At 38.1% G+C, this 17,945-nt stretch overlaps 2 protein-coding genes across 5 annotated transcripts in view; one reads left to right on the top strand and one right to left on the bottom strand.

Annotated features, from left to right (window-relative positions):
* IPCEF1 (interaction protein for cytohesin exchange factors 1) overlaps positions 1-17,945 on the top strand; it is a 164,913-nt gene that overhangs the window by 94,646 nt on the left and 52,322 nt on the right. For all 4 annotated transcript variants that reach the window (XM_058534112.1, XM_058534115.1, XM_058534114.1 and 1 more), the window contains one exon: positions 17,782-17,855. In XM_058534112.1, the coding sequence (XP_058390095.1) occupies positions 17,782-17,855 (74 nt within the window). The remainder of the gene's footprint in view (positions 1-17,781; positions 17,856-17,945) is intronic.
* Positions 1-17,945, bottom strand: part of OPRM1 (opioid receptor mu 1) — a 164,072-nt gene that overhangs the window by 3,073 nt on the left and 143,054 nt on the right. The window lies entirely within an intron of this gene.

Here is a 17,945-nt window from a genome sequence, read left to right on the forward strand (position 1 = left end):
ATGTGGGACGCGGCCTCAGCATGCCCGGACAAGCGGTGCGTCGCTGCGCGCTGGGGTTGCCAAACCCGGGGTCGCCAGTAGCGAGGGCGTGCACGTAACCGCGAAGCCACGGGGCGGCCCCAAACGTCTTCTTAGTTTACCTTCCCCAGTCCTTATTTATTCTTATATGGCCTGATGCTGAGAGGTCACGGAAGAACGGCATCCCAGCAAGAGCCACCAGCAAAGGCTTATTGATCGCCTATTATCTGCCAGGGAATCTTCTACCTACTTTTCATACATGCTCTTTTATACTGCTTCAAAACACTCTGAGGTAGTAACTGTCACCACGTTTTGAAAGTTGGGAAGGCTGAGACTCAGAGAGATGGTGTACTTTGCCTCAAGTGACACAAGTAGTGAGTGGGGGAACACAGATCCCCTTCAGCCGCTTTGACTCTTCAGCCCAGGATCGTTGCTATATACCAGCCTGACCGCATGTGCGGACCAGGGTAAATGGCGTGATTAGATCACCCTGTTTACTGCCTTCAATAGCCTTCTGAGAGAACAACTCTAGAAATAAAATCTCAGGCAATCCTCATGTGAAAGTACAAATGATCTCATGAGGTCCCTTTGCCTGTCTGTATTGATCCCTGACACCACCTGGGGAGACCCCACATCGCCCTCACCTCTCTCAGCATTATCTTGTTGTTATGGTTGTTACCCAGGGACTGACGCATGGTCTACCTTCTTCTTTCGTGACGCTTTGCTGCTTCAAACAGTACTACCCGGATTTCCTTAAGAAAGGTCAAATCCGGACACCCATCCCCCACTTTTCACACCCCATATTATATGCTTAGAGAGTGATACAGCACCCAAGAATGCACGCCAAGTCTTACAAAACCATATTCAAGTTTAACAGCCGTAAAAATCCAGGCTGTTTAAAATCCTGGATTTGAAATCCATGCGATTGTTTGCCCTTTCCCCTAGGATAAAGTACGAATTAATTTCCTGGCTCAGGAGAGTCTCCAGACCTGTGTTTCTCTTACTTTCCCACCCTCCCCACCTCCACCCAAGCTCCAGCTACAGAACTTCTTTTGATTCCTTATTAACGTCATATATGTTGGCTCTCTTTAAGCCTTTGCATATGCTGTTTCTCTGCTCAGAAAAACCTTCGTCACTATGCCCTAAATCTCATCGAGGTGGTCTTGCCTTATCCTCCGAACTCTCTGCTCCCATAACAACCTATACTTTTTCTTCTTCTTATACTCGCCTTCCACTTTTGTACATGTTTATTAGACTTGCCATTTTCCATAACTGATAATAATCTCTGTAGAGCAGGACCACAAGTGTATCTTTAGTGCCTTGCACGCGTCTGACACTAAGCACGCAATTAATGTTTGTTGATTTCAGAAATAAATGAGAGTTAGGAATCGTCAGCATTTACATTACCCATGAGAATTTTGAGAAATCAGATGGTGAATAAGGACTGCTTTTGATGGAAAATAATTTTCCAGTAAAGAGATTTCTACTTCTATTCTTAAAAATAGATACAAGAAAAGGTGCAATTTGAAATTTACAAGAAGGGCTCCATGGTCTCAAATAGGTCCCATACAGCCTTACCCATTTTGCTAACACCTTATTAGGGGCTATTTTATTAGATTCTTTCTAATCATGGCCTCTGGCTGCAAACAGGGGCCTATTGATCAAGATTGCCAGGCTGGGGACCGAAATATTGAAAGAGAGACAGGAGGTTTCCTAGGGACATTCCCTCCACCCTATCGTTTCACCTGATTACCAGGCAGAGCTGGAGGCAGAAGTTTGGGATCAATATCTTCTCTCTGGTGAAGGAGAAGAATTATTATTTTCCCCCAGGCATGTAACTATGAAAAAATGACAAGATAACCCTTAAGATGTTATTACTTATTCATTAAAACTATCTTATATATATATATATATATTTTTAATTTATTTTTTTCCCCCAAAGCCCCAGTAGATAGTTGTATGTCATAGCTGCACATCCTTCTAGTTGCTATATGTGGGACGCGGCCTCAGCATGGCCGGAGAAGCAGCGCTTCGGTGCGCGCCCGGGATCCAAACCTGGGCCGCCAGCAGCGGAGCGCACGCACTTAACCGCTAAGCCACGGGGCTGGCCCTATATTTTTAAGTTTTTAGATTTTCTCCTTTTGCTGTAACCTATTTTTCTTTTCTAAGAATTCTTAATTAAGATCTTGCTTAGTTCCTCGGAAAATATATTGTGGATTTTATTTATACCCAAGACAGATCAAAAAGTAAATGTATATTATATAACCCACTTAAGATTAGTGAGGTTCTTAAATGCTTCTATTCAGAGAGCATTTACTCCTCTTTCTGGAATATTTGTTACATTATCCAAGAGTGTATCAAAATATATCAAGGGAACATATACAGTGTGTGGGTATATAACTTGGAGGCATTGCCTAAACAATTTGGGCTTTAATTATAAAGCATAGTTTAATATTAGTTACAGATAATAGATTTTTAAAAATCTCTTTTTAAGTGAACCCAACGTAAAAAGTTTATCATCCATCTCATCCATTTATCCACCTACCCACTCACCTACAAATCCTTCCCCCAATGTTTATTGAGGACTTAAAAATAATTTGGGGGAACTGTTATAATTGCTATTATAGGATTAAAAAAATGAGACTACATTTCTTCTCCTTATTAAGAGCTTATAGACTGGTGGAGGAGAAAAGACGTATGTAAATGACATAATCAAAGAAAGATTGGTTAAAAAAATGGCTCTGAGATTGAGCAAGACAGATGAATTCTGTAATCCTGGGGGTAAGAGAAATATTTTGGGCCACTGTGAGAGAGTTCTGCCACAGTGACTTTTATTTCTGGAGGTTTGCTTTCCTTTCTACCAGGAAGATGCGTTTTTCCTTTTTTATCATTTTCCAAAGCTGCATGATTTTCTTGGTCAAAGAGGCTAGCCTTCTTTACTGGATAAACAGAGTTTTCACCATGAAAAAAAACCACTATTCCTGTGTGTTGAAGTGAATATAGAAAAGCTTCAGGGAGAAAATTCTCTTAAGATCAGCCATGGAAGGCAGTTTTTTTCAGGGGTAGAGGGTAGGAAGATGGGCATTTTAGTCTGGGGACTACTGTCAGCAAACGAAGGAAAATATAAAAGAGCTGTGACAACCCACTGTGTTAGGTATTACATTGAATTCTCATGATAACCTAGCAAGGTAGATTTTATTATTCCCATTTTTCAAGGGAGTTTACTGAAGCTCAGGGAATTTAAGTAACTTGCTCAAAGTTGCATAAGGAGTAAATGGCAGAGGCTGGGATTAAAAACAAGATCTAGCAATATCAAAACCAGGCTCTGTTCTCTGGGCTGCATGGTGTACCTATTCAGGGATGAGCTAGGGCTAATAAATGGGGATCTCAAACGCACTGTGCAGGAATGTGGATTTGATCCAATAGGCAGTCGGGAGCCCCTGCATATTCTTGAGTCAGAAGATGACTTAATGAAATTGGCATGTGAAAATATTAATCTAGCAGTAATAAATGGGAGGTATTGGAGAATGAAAGAGTTTTCAGAAGACCAGTTAGGAGACGGTGACCAAATGCAGGCATTGAGACATAAACTCCTGGACTAGAGTGAAAACAGTGAAAATTTGGGACACACCACACAATAAGAAAGGGCAAGTTATGCTGAGTGCTTGGATATAGGACTTGAAACATTTGAGGCTAAATAAGAATGATTCCAAGTTTGGGAGACTGGGACAATAATATGCAACTAGAAGGAGGAAGAGTTTGTAGCTAAAAATTAGAGTTTCATTTGGACTCATTGTCATTTACTTTTTTTTCGGCTTATTTTAGTTGTGTACCTTCTTTCTTTGTATAAAATTACTAGAAACTTATGTTCTTTAGTAGTTAAGTAACCGTTTATTGATGGCATTTGTGCTGATTTGTCAATAGTTCAAGGGAGCCCAGGGGCCCCTGGGCTTCATCCAGAAAAGGTGAATCACCCAACTCTTTATTTCATAAAAAATTTAGTAAACTGCTGAGGTTTGTAGGTTAATACATATTATGCAGACTTTTCAGTTCTTTGAGAATCCAATCTGCCTGCTCAAATGTGGTTGTCTTTCTCCCTCACCGTCTGAATGGTTCCACGCGTCTGCCAGTTCAGGTAACTGTGTCTCGAACATATGTTTTCAGTCTCGAGCTGCACGTGCACTTCATGTGAATTTCGGAGGATCTTAGATTTGGAAGGGATTTTTCTTAGAATCAGTTTTATGAGAATCTCTATACCAAAGATCTAATCAGTTTTTAGAATAGTCAAAATTTACCTTTGCAGAAAATGATACCTGAAAGTCGGCATTTCTCTTTTCATGAGACGACTGTTCTGAAAGTTTCGGTAAACATAGAGTGCCTTTCTTTCAGCCTAAGAAAAATAAAGCATGGGCTAATTATTCCTTGAAAAGAGACATTTAAGTCTTCTGTACCTTTCATTAGGAATCACCTATGAGCACCTACGACATGAGAAATGTCGCCTGGATTCTAGTCCTGCACTTTCTCATGGAGCTGTGTACCTTTAGGTCAGTGATGCAACTTTTGTGGGAGAGGAAGAAATTTTCCTCTATCTTTCTAGGTTCTTCTGGCTGGTTTAAGAATTAAATTGATATGAGACATATTAACAGGAGAAAGTCAAATTTAATTTTGTACATAGGGGAACCTCACATACATGAGTGAGTCTGAGACCCCCACGTACGTGAGAGATTCAGCGACAGAAAAGTGAAATGACGTATTTATGCCATCTTGAGCCAAGGAATGGGATAGGGGCTTGGGGCTTCAGAGGGGAGAAGGATAATTCATAGGACAAGAAGAAGAACAAATTTTGAATAATTAGATGTTTGCCCTGCCATACACATAGATTATAAAAATTTATTGCTAGTAAATAACTCTTATTATTGGCAAAACCCCCAATTCAAATTCTTTAAGGGCGAGGTGGAAGTTTCTCTTGAGCCTGCAGTGTCTCGACGGCCTTTAGCTCAAAATATTCCACATGCCAAAGTGACACATCCTGTGGAGGCCTGTTCTGAACCCCTTCACTCCCTATGCATCCATTTTCTTATAAGTACACTTTGACCAAAACCTATCTCTACATAATTCAGAGGGATTTTGAGAAGATCAAATGCATCTTAAGCCATATTTAAAAAATCAAAAGAACACATACAAAGAAAGACAATTTTCTTTATACTTTAGATGAAATGTGCCTGCATAATATTGTGATTTTAGGATGCTAAGGATTTTCAGATGCCAGAAATGATTTCTTTTGGCAATAATGGCCCATCCTATGCTGGAGATTACCCAGGCCTACTGACCCTGTGTAAAGGATGATTTAAAACCATAAAACAGAGGAGCGAACTAGAAGGCTCTGTGGGATTTTTCAGCACAGTGTTTCCTAACCTGGAGGGAGAGCTCAGGTAATACACGATATGGTGGTGTGTGCACATTTCCCAAGCAGCGGAATGAGAAGCGGCCCACAGAATGAGCCGAACTTTTGGTTAGATTTGAGGATTTTCCCGAGAAGTCATTATTTGAAGATTTATCATCTCTCTGGAGCAAGTTCTTTTAAGGCCAAGGCCCCGGCTGCTTCTACAGACAAGCTAACTGATAAAGTCATCTGTCCCCATGCTTCTGTGTTTAGTCTCCCATAGAGCATGTTTCAAGAACATTTCAAAAGGAAGCTATGCGGTGCAAAAATTTTTTAAAATGTTGAATAGTTTTTAAAGGAGTTAGAATTTAGGAGAACATGTTTGAAACAATGTCTTTAAAAAAGACACAAGGAGGGGCTGGCTTGGTGGCATAGTGGTTAAGTTTGCGTGTTTGGCATCGGCGGCCCGGGGTTTGCGGGTTCGGATCCCAGATGTGGACCTACGCACCGCTTATCAAGCCATGCTGTGGCAGGCGTCCCACATATAAAGTAGAGGAAGATGGGCACAGGTGTTAGCCCAGGGCCAATCTTCCTCAGCAAAAAGAGGAGGATTGGCAACAGATGTTAGCTCAGGGCTAATCTTGCTCACCAAAAAAAAAAAAGACACAAGGAAATGACATGCTGTACTAGAAGATATCCCTGGGTTCAGAATCAGGGGGACAGTTTCTACCCTGACGCTGAGCCATATACCACCTTAGGCAAACCACCCACCCTCTCTGGGTCTTCTTATCTGTTAAACAGAGATGTGAATAGATAGCTATTACCTGTGAAGGAGATGACGCTCATTAACAGCACATTAACCACTGATATTTTCACACTTCAAATTTTATGAAACTTACTGTGGCAAATGCATTTTCATCCTTTACTGACAAATAATGATTTTCAGAATAGTATCTTTAAAATGTTTTTTTAATTTAATTTTTTTAATTGTGGTGAAATACACCTAACACAAAATTTCTCATCTTAACCATTTTTAAGGAAACAGTTCAGTGGTATTAAGTACATTCACATTATTGTGCAACCATCTCCAGAACTCTTATATTATCTACAAAACTGAAACTCCGTACTCGTTAAACAATAACTATTCCTCCTTTCCACAGTCCCTGGCAACTACTGTTCTACTTTCTTTCTTGTGTGAATTTGACTACTCTAGGTGCCTCATATAAGTGGAATGGTACAGTATTTGTCTTTTGTGATGGGCTTATTTCACTTAGCATAATATCTTCACGGTTCATTCATGTTGTAGCATGTGTCAGAATTTCCTTTCTTTTTAAGGCTGAATAATATTCCGTTGTATGTGTATACCACATTTTGTTTATCAATTCATATGTGTTGATGGACACTTGAGTTGTGTCTACCTTTTGCCTATTGTGAATAATATTGCTATGAACATAGGTGTACAAATATCTCTTTGAGACCCTGCTTTCAAAGTTTTGGTTTTGTACCCAGAAGTGGAATTGCTGGATCATATGCTAATTATATTTTAATTCTTTGATGAACTGCCATACTGTTTTCCATAGTGGCTGCACCATTTTACATTCCACCAACAGTGCCCAAGTGTTCCAATTTCTCTGCATCCTCATCAACATTTGTTATTTTCTGTTTTCTTTTTTTTTGGATAGTAGCCATTCTAATGAGCGTGAGGTAGTATCTTTCTCGTTATGGTTTTGATTTGCATTTCCCTAATGATTGTTGACCTTGAGCATCTTTTTAGGTACTTTTTGGCCATTTGTATATCTTCTTTGGAGAAATGTCTTTTCCATTTTTGAATCAGATTATTTGTTTTGTTGTGGTTGAGTTGGATCTTGATGGCACTCAGGAAACTCATGGAAACAATTGGAAGAGATTTGACAGTTCCTGAAGTATTGGAAGATTTAATATGCGTTGTACAAAGGCGCGATTGTGTGTTGTACTGACTGACTATGATTTAAAAAAAACTAACCTTATTTTTTCCTTTTCCTAAATTTCTAATATAGAAATCAAGTGCACAAGATTTTTAATTTTCTTAAATGGTATTCCTTTATTTACTCTTCACTCCACTGCTGCTCTAACCATGGATGGTGGATAAAATTTATTAAGATAGCAAGAGATGTAATTTATTCTGTAATAATTTTTTTTTTTTGTAAGGAAGATCAGCCCTGAGCTAACATCTGATGCCCATCCTCCTTTTTTTGCTGAGGAAGATTGGCCCTGGGCTAACATCGTGCCCATCTTCCTCTACTTTATATGGGCTGCTGCCACAGCTCGGCTTGACAAGCGGTGCGTCGGTGTGCTCCCGGGATCCGAATCTGCCAACCCCGTGCCGCGGAAGCGGAGTGTGTGCACTTAACCGCTGCGCCACCGGGCCAGCCCCAGTACTAGTGAGATTTAATCACATTGCTTCCTATTCACTTAAAACTTTTTGTTCCTATTAGTGCTTTCTTCCTTTTTATTTTTTCACCGTGCTGCTGAGGAGACCAACCTTATATAGGTGAAAATTATCTCTAGCGTTTTAAGGCTTCTAAAAGAACAGGTGAGAGATGAAGTTGGATAGGGCAGGACTATGATTGGCCTTGTGTGCTAAGGGTTTTATGTGACAGAGAACATTAACACGAGATTCTTTTACGTTGTGAAGTCTCCATCTTAATTTTTTAAAAAAATGATATTTTGGAAGGCAATGACTATCTTTGTATGTCAGACTACCAGAAAGTTCACTAGAAACTTAATTTCATTTAAGATATGATTCTGTAGGGAGAGACCGGAAGAATGTAAGTAAGAGTGGCTAGCTAGAAGAGCTGATATACAGATCATAAAATAGGATGCTGGTCACTTCTTGGTCACCACTTAAATATGACCTAATATAATAGTATGGTAGTCATACCCTTGGTGATTTTTAGGAGGAAATAATGAAGAGGAATTACGGTGCCACATAGTTGGGCTATTCACGAGTAGGAACCATAAATAGGAACATTTTCTATCTAAGAGGAATGGTATCTTGGTTTAGGTTTCCCAGAAACAGACCCTGAGAAGAAGATTTGGTTGCCAGCAGATTATTTGGAAAGTGATACCAGAAATACTTAGAAAGGGAATGGGGAAGTGACAAAGGATGGAAAGTTAGCTAGCAAAGCTCTCCTTAGCAAGCAAATTGTGACTGTGGGTAACTGAAACAGAATTCTGCTGTGGAACTCTGAGAGTCTGTGAAAAACATGCACCTCAGAGTTTTCCTAACAAGGGGCAGGGGGGCTGGGGTATTTATACACCAAGTCCCATTGGTCATTGCTTGAGGGCTCATCCTGGGAACATTGCTTCCTGAGCCCCTCTGCACAGGTAGGGGAGTAGAATCTGGTGCCTAGAAAAGCCCTCCCACAGAGAGATGCAGGTTCTGTCAATGAGAAGTCTGGCCAGTGTGGCCTGGGTGGTCAGGATGGGGGGATGTGGCTGGGTCACCAGGAGCATCAGCTACAAGCGGTCTGCTTCTTTCAGAGTCATTTTTCTCTTCCTCTTGTTGGAGCCTCAGCATCCTCAGAACCATCCTGATTATCACCATCAACACCTTCAGTCCATTTTTCTAATTAATGACAGGAACCTGTGGGTTCTGTAGGAAATTGGGCTTTTCTGTTTAATAGTCAAAAATGTTTACCAAATGTTTTCTCTGTAGAGAATATCTGTTTCTATGCATTAAGAAGAAGAAAGTCTCTTTGGGTCAAAATCTCATTATATTCATAGGTAATGTTAGATAAAAGCAAATGCAACAGTTTTAATAAAAACATACTCTAGATAATGTATGAAGGATACAGTGAGTCTGCTAGCATTATTGTTCTCCAAAGAATTTAAAATATTTTTTACAACGATAAATCTGATGCAAAGAAGACAGGGAGAGCTGAGACATAGAACCAGCTATTCAGCTGACAATGGACAGAGAGAAAAACTTATTTTTCTTTGCCTTTGTCTTTCTGGGTCATTCTTTCTCTTTGGTTTTCTTTCCATTCCTTTCCCCAATTCTTATCATTAATTCCTAGAAATTAATGAGAATAAAATCTTAAATTTTGTATAGCTTTAATAATTTTACAATATTACATATTTTGTGTAGCTTTAATAATTTTACAGTATTACATACATCTATGTTAACTTCAGTTAGTCTTGAGATGCTGGTTGTATCTGCTTTTTCACTGTGGCAACGCTGACTCAAGAGGTTAAATATTCTGCTTAAGGACACACAGTAAGTAGCTTGCATCAGATCTTCTGATTCTAAATCCAGAGTTCTTTCTTCTGTGACATCCATCAGCTGCAGATTCTCTTCTCCTATTTTAGCTCTTGGTTGAGACTGAAGTTTTTTAACTTCTTCATTTATTATTATTTAACTGATTGCTGGGTTCTGGTCTGAGTTCTGTCACTTTAATAATACTACATAACCTTCCCACTTTATAATGCCCATCCAGTTTGGTGTCTAGGTTAAAAACCCATCAGTTTCATAAATTCTGGCACTTGGATATGATTAATTTTCCTCTAAAGGCCGAGATGGTAGTACCTCCATGGCCTATGCTTAGCACTTAATAAATGTTAGCTATTGTTGGATGTTACTCAAGATTATTATATTTCTTAAAAAGATTTCAGGCATTCTCACTGCCAGGCCTGCTTCTGATATCTAGAAAAACAAAACAAAACAAAACAAAACATCATTTTTTCTTGCTTCCCTTACGACGCATGTCACAGCCCAGTGCTGATAAGCTCAGATCTCTGCCTGCAGGCCAGGTAATATTTGGAGAATGTGGATTGCCTTGGTCTGTAATCTTCATATTTCCTTTCTGAAAGGAAGAGAGAGGAATTGCTTATCAGAACAAAGCAGCGTCATGGACTCTGTCATATGGAAAGGAGGAGGGAAACTTTAGATTCCATGCAATTTTTTGAAGTGGAAGAGAGGAGAAAACTACTAAAACTCTCTTAACAAATAATAACAATGTCACTACTAAAAGTTCTTAGACTCTATTTCACTAACTATGTATAGTCAAAATTCTGTGCTCTAAAGTGTCTCAGAGTAATTATTATCCATGTGGGTTTATGTCACCATGTTTATATTCAGTTAGGTTCATTTGTTTCTGTTTTTAATTTTAGGAATTGCTTCTTTTTTTTGGTTTATTTTTTTAATATAAATCATTTACCCAATTCCAAAGTCAGCACTATATAACAAGTTACAATATAAGTTTTGTTTTCATCCCTGTTCCTCTACCCTCTTTCCTCTCTCTTTTTATGTTTGTTTTTATTTTTCTGATTTTTTTTAAATATAGGCAAGTATGTATACTGAGGCATATCTTATCTCTCTTTTCTTACACGAAATTATCATACTATGTCTATTGAACTGTACCTTAATTTTTCTCTTATTATGTCCTGGAGATTACTAATATGTATATATGTCATTTTTCATAGTTGTTCATTGTATGTAGATGCCATAGTTTATTCAACAGTCCCCTGAGGATAGACATTTGGATTTTTTACGGTCTTTCGTTATTGCAAATAATGTTGCAATGCACATGTCATTATACATTTCTATATTTAGGACAGATACTAGAAGTGGGATTTCTGGGTCACGGGTAAGTGAATTTTTGCTAGTTACTGCCCAATTGTCTTCCATTGGGTTCCATTTTGCACTACCACCAGCAGTGTATGAGAATGACTGTTTCTCTGTAGAATTAGCAGTTTGACAATTGATTTTATCCTATCTTTTCTTTTCCTGCATCTCAGTTCATTTTTAGCTTATATTTTAGAGAATATAATTCAGATTTATCTAGTGGTCAAAAGTCTGTGTATTCCATTAGAATTTAGGGACAACTGTTCCAAGGTGACATGAGAATGGGCAGCTCCGCTTGGAGTTTAGATTTTGCCTGTTTCCAGTGTGTTGGGGGTTTCAGGGCGGAGGTAAGCAAACCACAAATTTATTTGGAGAAATGGAATTTTGCAGCTTCTCCTGATTCTGATATTCATTGGGTAACCTCACTTAAATTTATTTAAAATAATTCCAAGAGTGTTAAATCCATGTTCACACATAAACACAAAAGCATATTACAAAGAAATTCATAGTTTGTTTTTTAAACTATTATTTTCCTTGAATTTAAGATTCTATTCATTTAAAGACCCATAATGTATTTAATAATAGGTAGTGGGGGGAAATGCTACAATGAAAATACATATAGACTCTAAGGTGCCTCTTGATTTCAAAATTATTGAAGTGTAAAAAATCAGGTTTCTTAGAATCAAGGAAACATGGTCCCCCTGAGACTAGAAAGATAATTATACTTTTTATTTTTAACCTTAAAATACATAGTAATTTCCTATATTATGCTTCATTTGTCTTTGGTTTGTTCTTTGACCTACTTAGCCTCTGGAATGTATCCATCACTTATTTTTTTAGGTCTGCCTGTCTACCTTTCTGACCTATGTAGATACTTAAGTAATTTTGTCTGTTTTGCAAGGTATTTATCGTAGGAAAAAGCCAAACTTTATCGATGGCAATGAACACTTACTTTTGCATTTAAATATTAAAATTTGATGTCCTATTTGAATTAATTTTTAAAAATATGTCTGAAGTATGGCAAATTCTATACAAAATATTTTTGTCTCTAAAATTCCTGAAGTCCAAAATTGAAGCCACAGTTAGGCTTAAACCATAGAATATGAGAAATATGAAACTAATTTTGCATCTAAAGTTTGAATAAATCATATTGAGTCATCAGGGGGATCATCAGAGATCTCGTATTTTACCTTCATTCAAGTCTTACAGATGGCCAGACAGAGTAATTTCATTCAGTTTTTTGTTCCCCAAACTTTTCCTGCATCTCATGTTTTTAAAAACAGCTTTATTGAAATATATCTTATGCATCATAAAATTCATCTTATTCAAAGTTAAAATTCTAGAATTATTGGTAAATTTACTGAATGATGAAGCCATCATAATAAATTAGTTTTAAATCTTTTTCATCAGATCAATAAAATCATGTCCATGTACGATTAATCTCCATTCCCCCTCCCAACTCCAGGTGACCACTATTCTCCATAGATTTGCCTTCTCTGTACATTTCACATAAAGAAATCGTACAGTAATATGTGATTTCTTGTGTCTGACTTTCGCTTAGCATAATGTTTTCAGGATTCATCCATGTTTTAGCATGTGTCAGTAGTTCACTAAACAATATTCCATTGTATGAATATATCATACTATTTATTTACCAGTTGATGGATGTTTAGATTGTTTCCAGTTTTTGGCTATTATGAATAATGCTGCTATAAATATTTGCATGCAAATCTTTGCATGGGCATATGCTTTCATTTCTCTTGAGTAGATACCCAAGAGGAGTGGAATTGCTGGGTTGTATGGTAATTATATGTTTATGTTTTTTAGAAACTGCCAAACTGTTTTCCAAAGTGGCTTCTGCTTTAGTATTTTCTCTATTGTCAGAGAAAAAAGACGTTTCTGTCATTCATTCATTCATAAAACTCATTTCTTTATTTCACATGTACTGAATACTTACCTTGTCCCAAGTATTAATGATATAACTATAAATGGCAAATTTATTTCCTTCAAGGTGCTCACAGTCTATTGGAGAAACAGAGAAATAACCAGATAACTAAATACAGTAAGAGAAGTGTGTAAGCGAAGCCAACCCCTGGTGCTGGGGCACGAAGAGGAAGGCACCTATCTCGGGCTCCGAGGAGCAGGGGAAAAGTTTTGGAGAAGGTCACACCTAAGTTGATTCCTGGAGACGTGTCTAGGGGAGTGAGGTAGGAAGGGCATTGTAGGCCTAGGAGCAGAGGGCAATCTGCCTGGCTTGAAGTCAGAACCTCTACCCTGATCAACTTTACTGTTTTTCATAGCAGTTATCGCCCACAATGCCCTGTGTAATTTATGGGTTTATATGTTGAGCTATTGTCTCTTTTCCCCTTGAGAGCTCTCTGTCTGTTTTGTCCCCTGATATATCCCAAATATCTGACACAGTGCCTGACACAAGGAAGATGCTCAATAAATATGTGTTGAGTAATTGAATGTGTAACACTAACAGCTTGGATAAAAATGTGTATTTAATGCTGCCTAATACAGCAACTGCAGATGAGACTTCACTGAGATGAACAAAATCAGAGTTTCTGGGAAAAGTGGATGGACTGCTACGTGAGGAGTCATTGACTCCTTTTGAGATTGTAGAACTTCATACCACAAAGTAAAAAGCATTGTCTCGCTTCAGAATTTAAGACTAGACTTGGTAAGGCAAGTTTGCACAAAGGCCAAAGGATGGTTTGATACTTTTGGCAAGAAAACAAGATTTTTATTACATTAGGATACAGAGGGAAAATTGCAGGCACCAGTGCAGAACTTTCAAGTTACTTTTCAGAAAGTTGGGAATTGTTGAAAAGGAAGGATGTTATTTGAGAAAGTTATTTTAGTTAACGTAACAAGGAACGAGGGATCTGAGGGGTAAGAGGAGGAAAGAAGGAAGAACAGACAACTGTCATTCTTTTAGGATTTTCCCACTGTGATTGTCATTTTTGAGGCATTTTTGCAAGTCAAATAAGCAAAGGCAGTTTTGACACAGTTATCTGTTATTTTGAATACAGCTTAAATGTCTTCAGTACAATGAAAAAATGCCTTGGCTTATAAAGGAAAGATTTACTGGGGAAACATTAAGATGTCTTTTACTGAAATTTATTTAAGATCTTAGTTGAAGGAATCTCAGCCATTTCATTATGCAGAAAAGGAATCCACCTGAATGAACATTTACAACTTATCTCTTACATATATTTATGTTTTGTTTTTTTGCTGATTGACTTTTGTATTGTTATCATTTAAGATGGGCTCTTTCTACTGAAAATAAATTGTCCAGAGACTAATAATGCTATAGATTGGATGTGAATTCTATTCAGATCAATGGAAGTATTGTTTTTTCTTTCTTTTAAATTTTTTGTTTACTTTTGGTTGAGAAGGGACATTGGAGGAGATGAAATTGTCCATTTAAGCAGGGCCTGATCGTGAAGGGCCTTTCATATTCTGCTAAGGCACTTAGACTTTAGCCAAGGTCACTTGGGAACCACGCAGGATTTTAATGAAAGAGGTGACATGAAGAATATTCATGGAGTAAAGATTTGCCGTGACTGTGATTTGAACATGAAATTGGAGGAAAGGACAGAACTAGAGAGAGGAATAATGGTTTAGGAGACTTTTGCAGTAATTCAGGTGAAAGTTAATGGTGATCTGAAGGAAGTGGTAGGTAATGGATGGGTTAAAGAGCTGTGATAGAAGCAGCAATGATACAACTTAGTCAATTACTTTTGTGGATGCTGAGAAGGAAATTGAAGAGTCAAAGATGTCTTGCATATTTCCCTTTTTGACAACTGGATAGAAAGTGACATCATTCACTGAAGTGGAGAACACAGGAGAAAGAGGAGCAGGCATTTTATGGAGTGAGATGATGAGTTTGGTTTTGGATTTGTCACTCTTGGGTGTGTCTTAGTCAATTTGTGCTGCTATAACAAAATGCCATAGACTGGGTGGCTTAAAGAACAATTTATTGCTCACAGTTCTGGAGGCTGGTAAGTCCAAGATCAAGGTACTGGCAGATTCCATGTCTGGTGAGGGACTTTTTTCTGGTTTGCAGACAGCTGCTTTCTTGCTGTATCCTTACATGGAGGGGAGGGATGGGGTCTCTTTCTCTTTTTATAAGGACACTAATCCCATCATGGGAACTTCACCTCATGGCCTCATCTAAACCTAATTACTTCCCAAAGGCCCCACCTCCAAATACCATCACATTGGGGTTTAGAGCTTCAACATACGAATTTGGGGTGGAGGGACACAAACAGGAAATCCATGGAATCCCATGTGAATAGGTACACTAAGCAATTAGGTCACTGGGAGAGAAGATCCAGGATTGAATCCCAGTTTGAGGTATAGATTTTGGATATGTGTGTACAATAGTGAACCATGCAGCCATGGGAGTGTGTATGATCCCGCATAGAGAGTACTGGGATGAGAAGAGAAAAGGTCTGTAATCAGAAATCTGGAGAACACTGACGTTTAAGAAACAGGCAGGAGAAGAAGATCCCATGGAAGAAAGCAAGGAGTAGTTAGAGAAGGAGGGGAATAGCAGGAATATGTTGTCAGAAAAGCAAGATATGAGGCATTTCAAGAGGGAGGGAGCGGGCTATAGCATCAGTTACTAGAATTCAGTTAAGTGAGGGCTAAAAAGGGGAGATCAGATTTAGCAACACGATAGTCACTGGGGTTCATGGTAACCACAGCTTCTATGTAACAGTGGACATAGAAATGAATGAGAGGAGGAAGTAGAAAAATGGTGAATATACTTTATTTTTCTTTCTAAAACAATTATAGGAATTTACATAAAATACCTTAGCCCAGCATAGGGTTTTTTTTTTTTATTTGGGTGCAATTCGCATAAGATTATCCATTTTAAAGTGAGCAGTTCAATGGCATTTAGTACACTCAAAATTCTGCTACCACCTCTACTAGTCACAAATCATTTTTAACACACCAAAAGGAAAGTCCATACATGTTAAGCAGTTGCTTCCTGTTCCCACTACCTCCAGCCCCTGCCACCACTATCCTGTGTTCTGTCTCTTTAGCTTTACCTATTCTGGATATTTTATATAAATGGAATCATACACTATGTGACATTTTGTGTCTGGCTTCTTTCAGGTTGCGTAATGTTCTCATGGTTCATCCACATTGCAGCATCTATCAGTACCTCATTCATTTTTATGGCAGAATAATATTCCATTGTATGGATATACCACAATATTTTTTATCTTTTCCTCTGTTGGTGGGCATATGGACTGTTTCCACCTTTTGGCTATTGTGAATAACGCTGCTGTGAACATGTATGTACTTGTATTTATTTGAGTACCTGTTTTCACCTCTTTTAGGTATATATCTAGGAGTGGAATTGCTGGAGCTTAACGTAGTTTTTCAAAACTATAATTTTATATAATGATAACTGAGAATCCACAGGAAGCATTGTGTATTGTAGAAAAAGTTGACTTACACAGTCTATGCTCTTTAAATACTTTATATTCTCTTTGAGATAGGATTGGTGAAACCACCATCCAGTAATCAAACAGCCTATCAAGAGGTAGATAATTTGAATTAAAAAAAATAATATGTGTATAATTTTTTAAAGAAGAAAGTGCCCTTTAGACTTGAGTTTTGAGTCTTTATAAGAAGAAAGCATTTCAAATGAGGAGTTTGGATAAATTGACCCAAGTAGGAGAGAGAAGATGAGACAGGGATAGGGTTGGATGTTTCATAGTTTAATTTTTCTGAAGAGAAGAGTGCAGGGTGTACTCTAGTTGGTGATAAAGGAAAGAGACACAGAATAATAAAGTGAACTAAGAGCACCCATGGTGCTAACTTAATAGCTAGCTGACTTTTAAAATTAAGATTGTATTTTCAAAATCAATTTTTACTCATCTCCCAACAACCACTGACTCATTTGTGTTTAATCTTGTGGCTTGTACTTCTCCACTCAGAGACATCAGTGTAGACGGAAGGAGATTTGAGTTCTATTTGTGATAAACAGTCTAGCCTCCTTGTGGTTCAGTTAAATTTTATCCATAAAGTAAAGCTTAACAAATTCTTAGAGAGGTGGAACAGGGATTACATTTCCTATGAAATTTTTGGTGTTTAAAGTGGCATTCATGCTGTGTCCTCGAAAGTGTTATTTTCTTCTGCATTCTTTCCTTTGTAGAAAGAACTCCTAGGAATTGATTATAGAACTGAGATTTTCCAAGAAACGATTCTGTGATTTGACCCCCAAGGAACTACCTACAGATTTGGGAGAAGAAATAATGTTTGTTGAGTGTCTGTTAAGTGTTTTATTTATCTGAGTTCGCTTAAGTCTTGTAACAACCAGTAAGTGGTAGATCCATGATATCAACCTTGATTTGCTAACTCCAGAGTCAGACCTCTGTCCACAGTATATTAGAATGCTAATTAGCTTCCGTCTTATGTGCTTGTGGCTCGCTGGAGTAGTAGGATGAGTATGATGCTGAGGATGCCTATGGGCTCAGCAGGAAGTAGAGCTTGGATGGGTTAGCTTTGATGTTTTCCAGGAAGACAGGAGGCGGGGCAGGTCCTATGCATGCCATACATTGGCCATCCCCGAGATGTAGTCATGTTACTTCTCATGGAAAGATTCATGGAAAGTCCAATGCTGATTCAGAGAGGTATCTTTTGATTCTGTTTCATTTTGTTTGTACTCTCTCTATTCAATGTAGATGCTCTCAATAAACTAACTGCTAGGGTTGATGCATTTATTCATATTTGTGGTATGTATTTGTTTCAGGCAGAGAAAGCTGATGGATTTGTCAACCTGCCCGATTTCACTGTGGAAAGAGCATCTGAATGCAAGAAAAAGCAGTAAGTCGTCTAGCATTTTCCACCAAACTCTGAGCCAGGATAATATCCCTTCATAATGTTCTTCGAATGATGTGAAGATTTGGAAGTTAG

This window comes from Diceros bicornis, chromosome 39, assembly GCF_020826845.1.
Source record: "Diceros bicornis minor isolate mBicDic1 chromosome 39, mDicBic1.mat.cur, whole genome shotgun sequence".
NCBI lineage: Eukaryota > Metazoa > Chordata > Mammalia > Perissodactyla > Rhinocerotidae > Diceros > Diceros bicornis.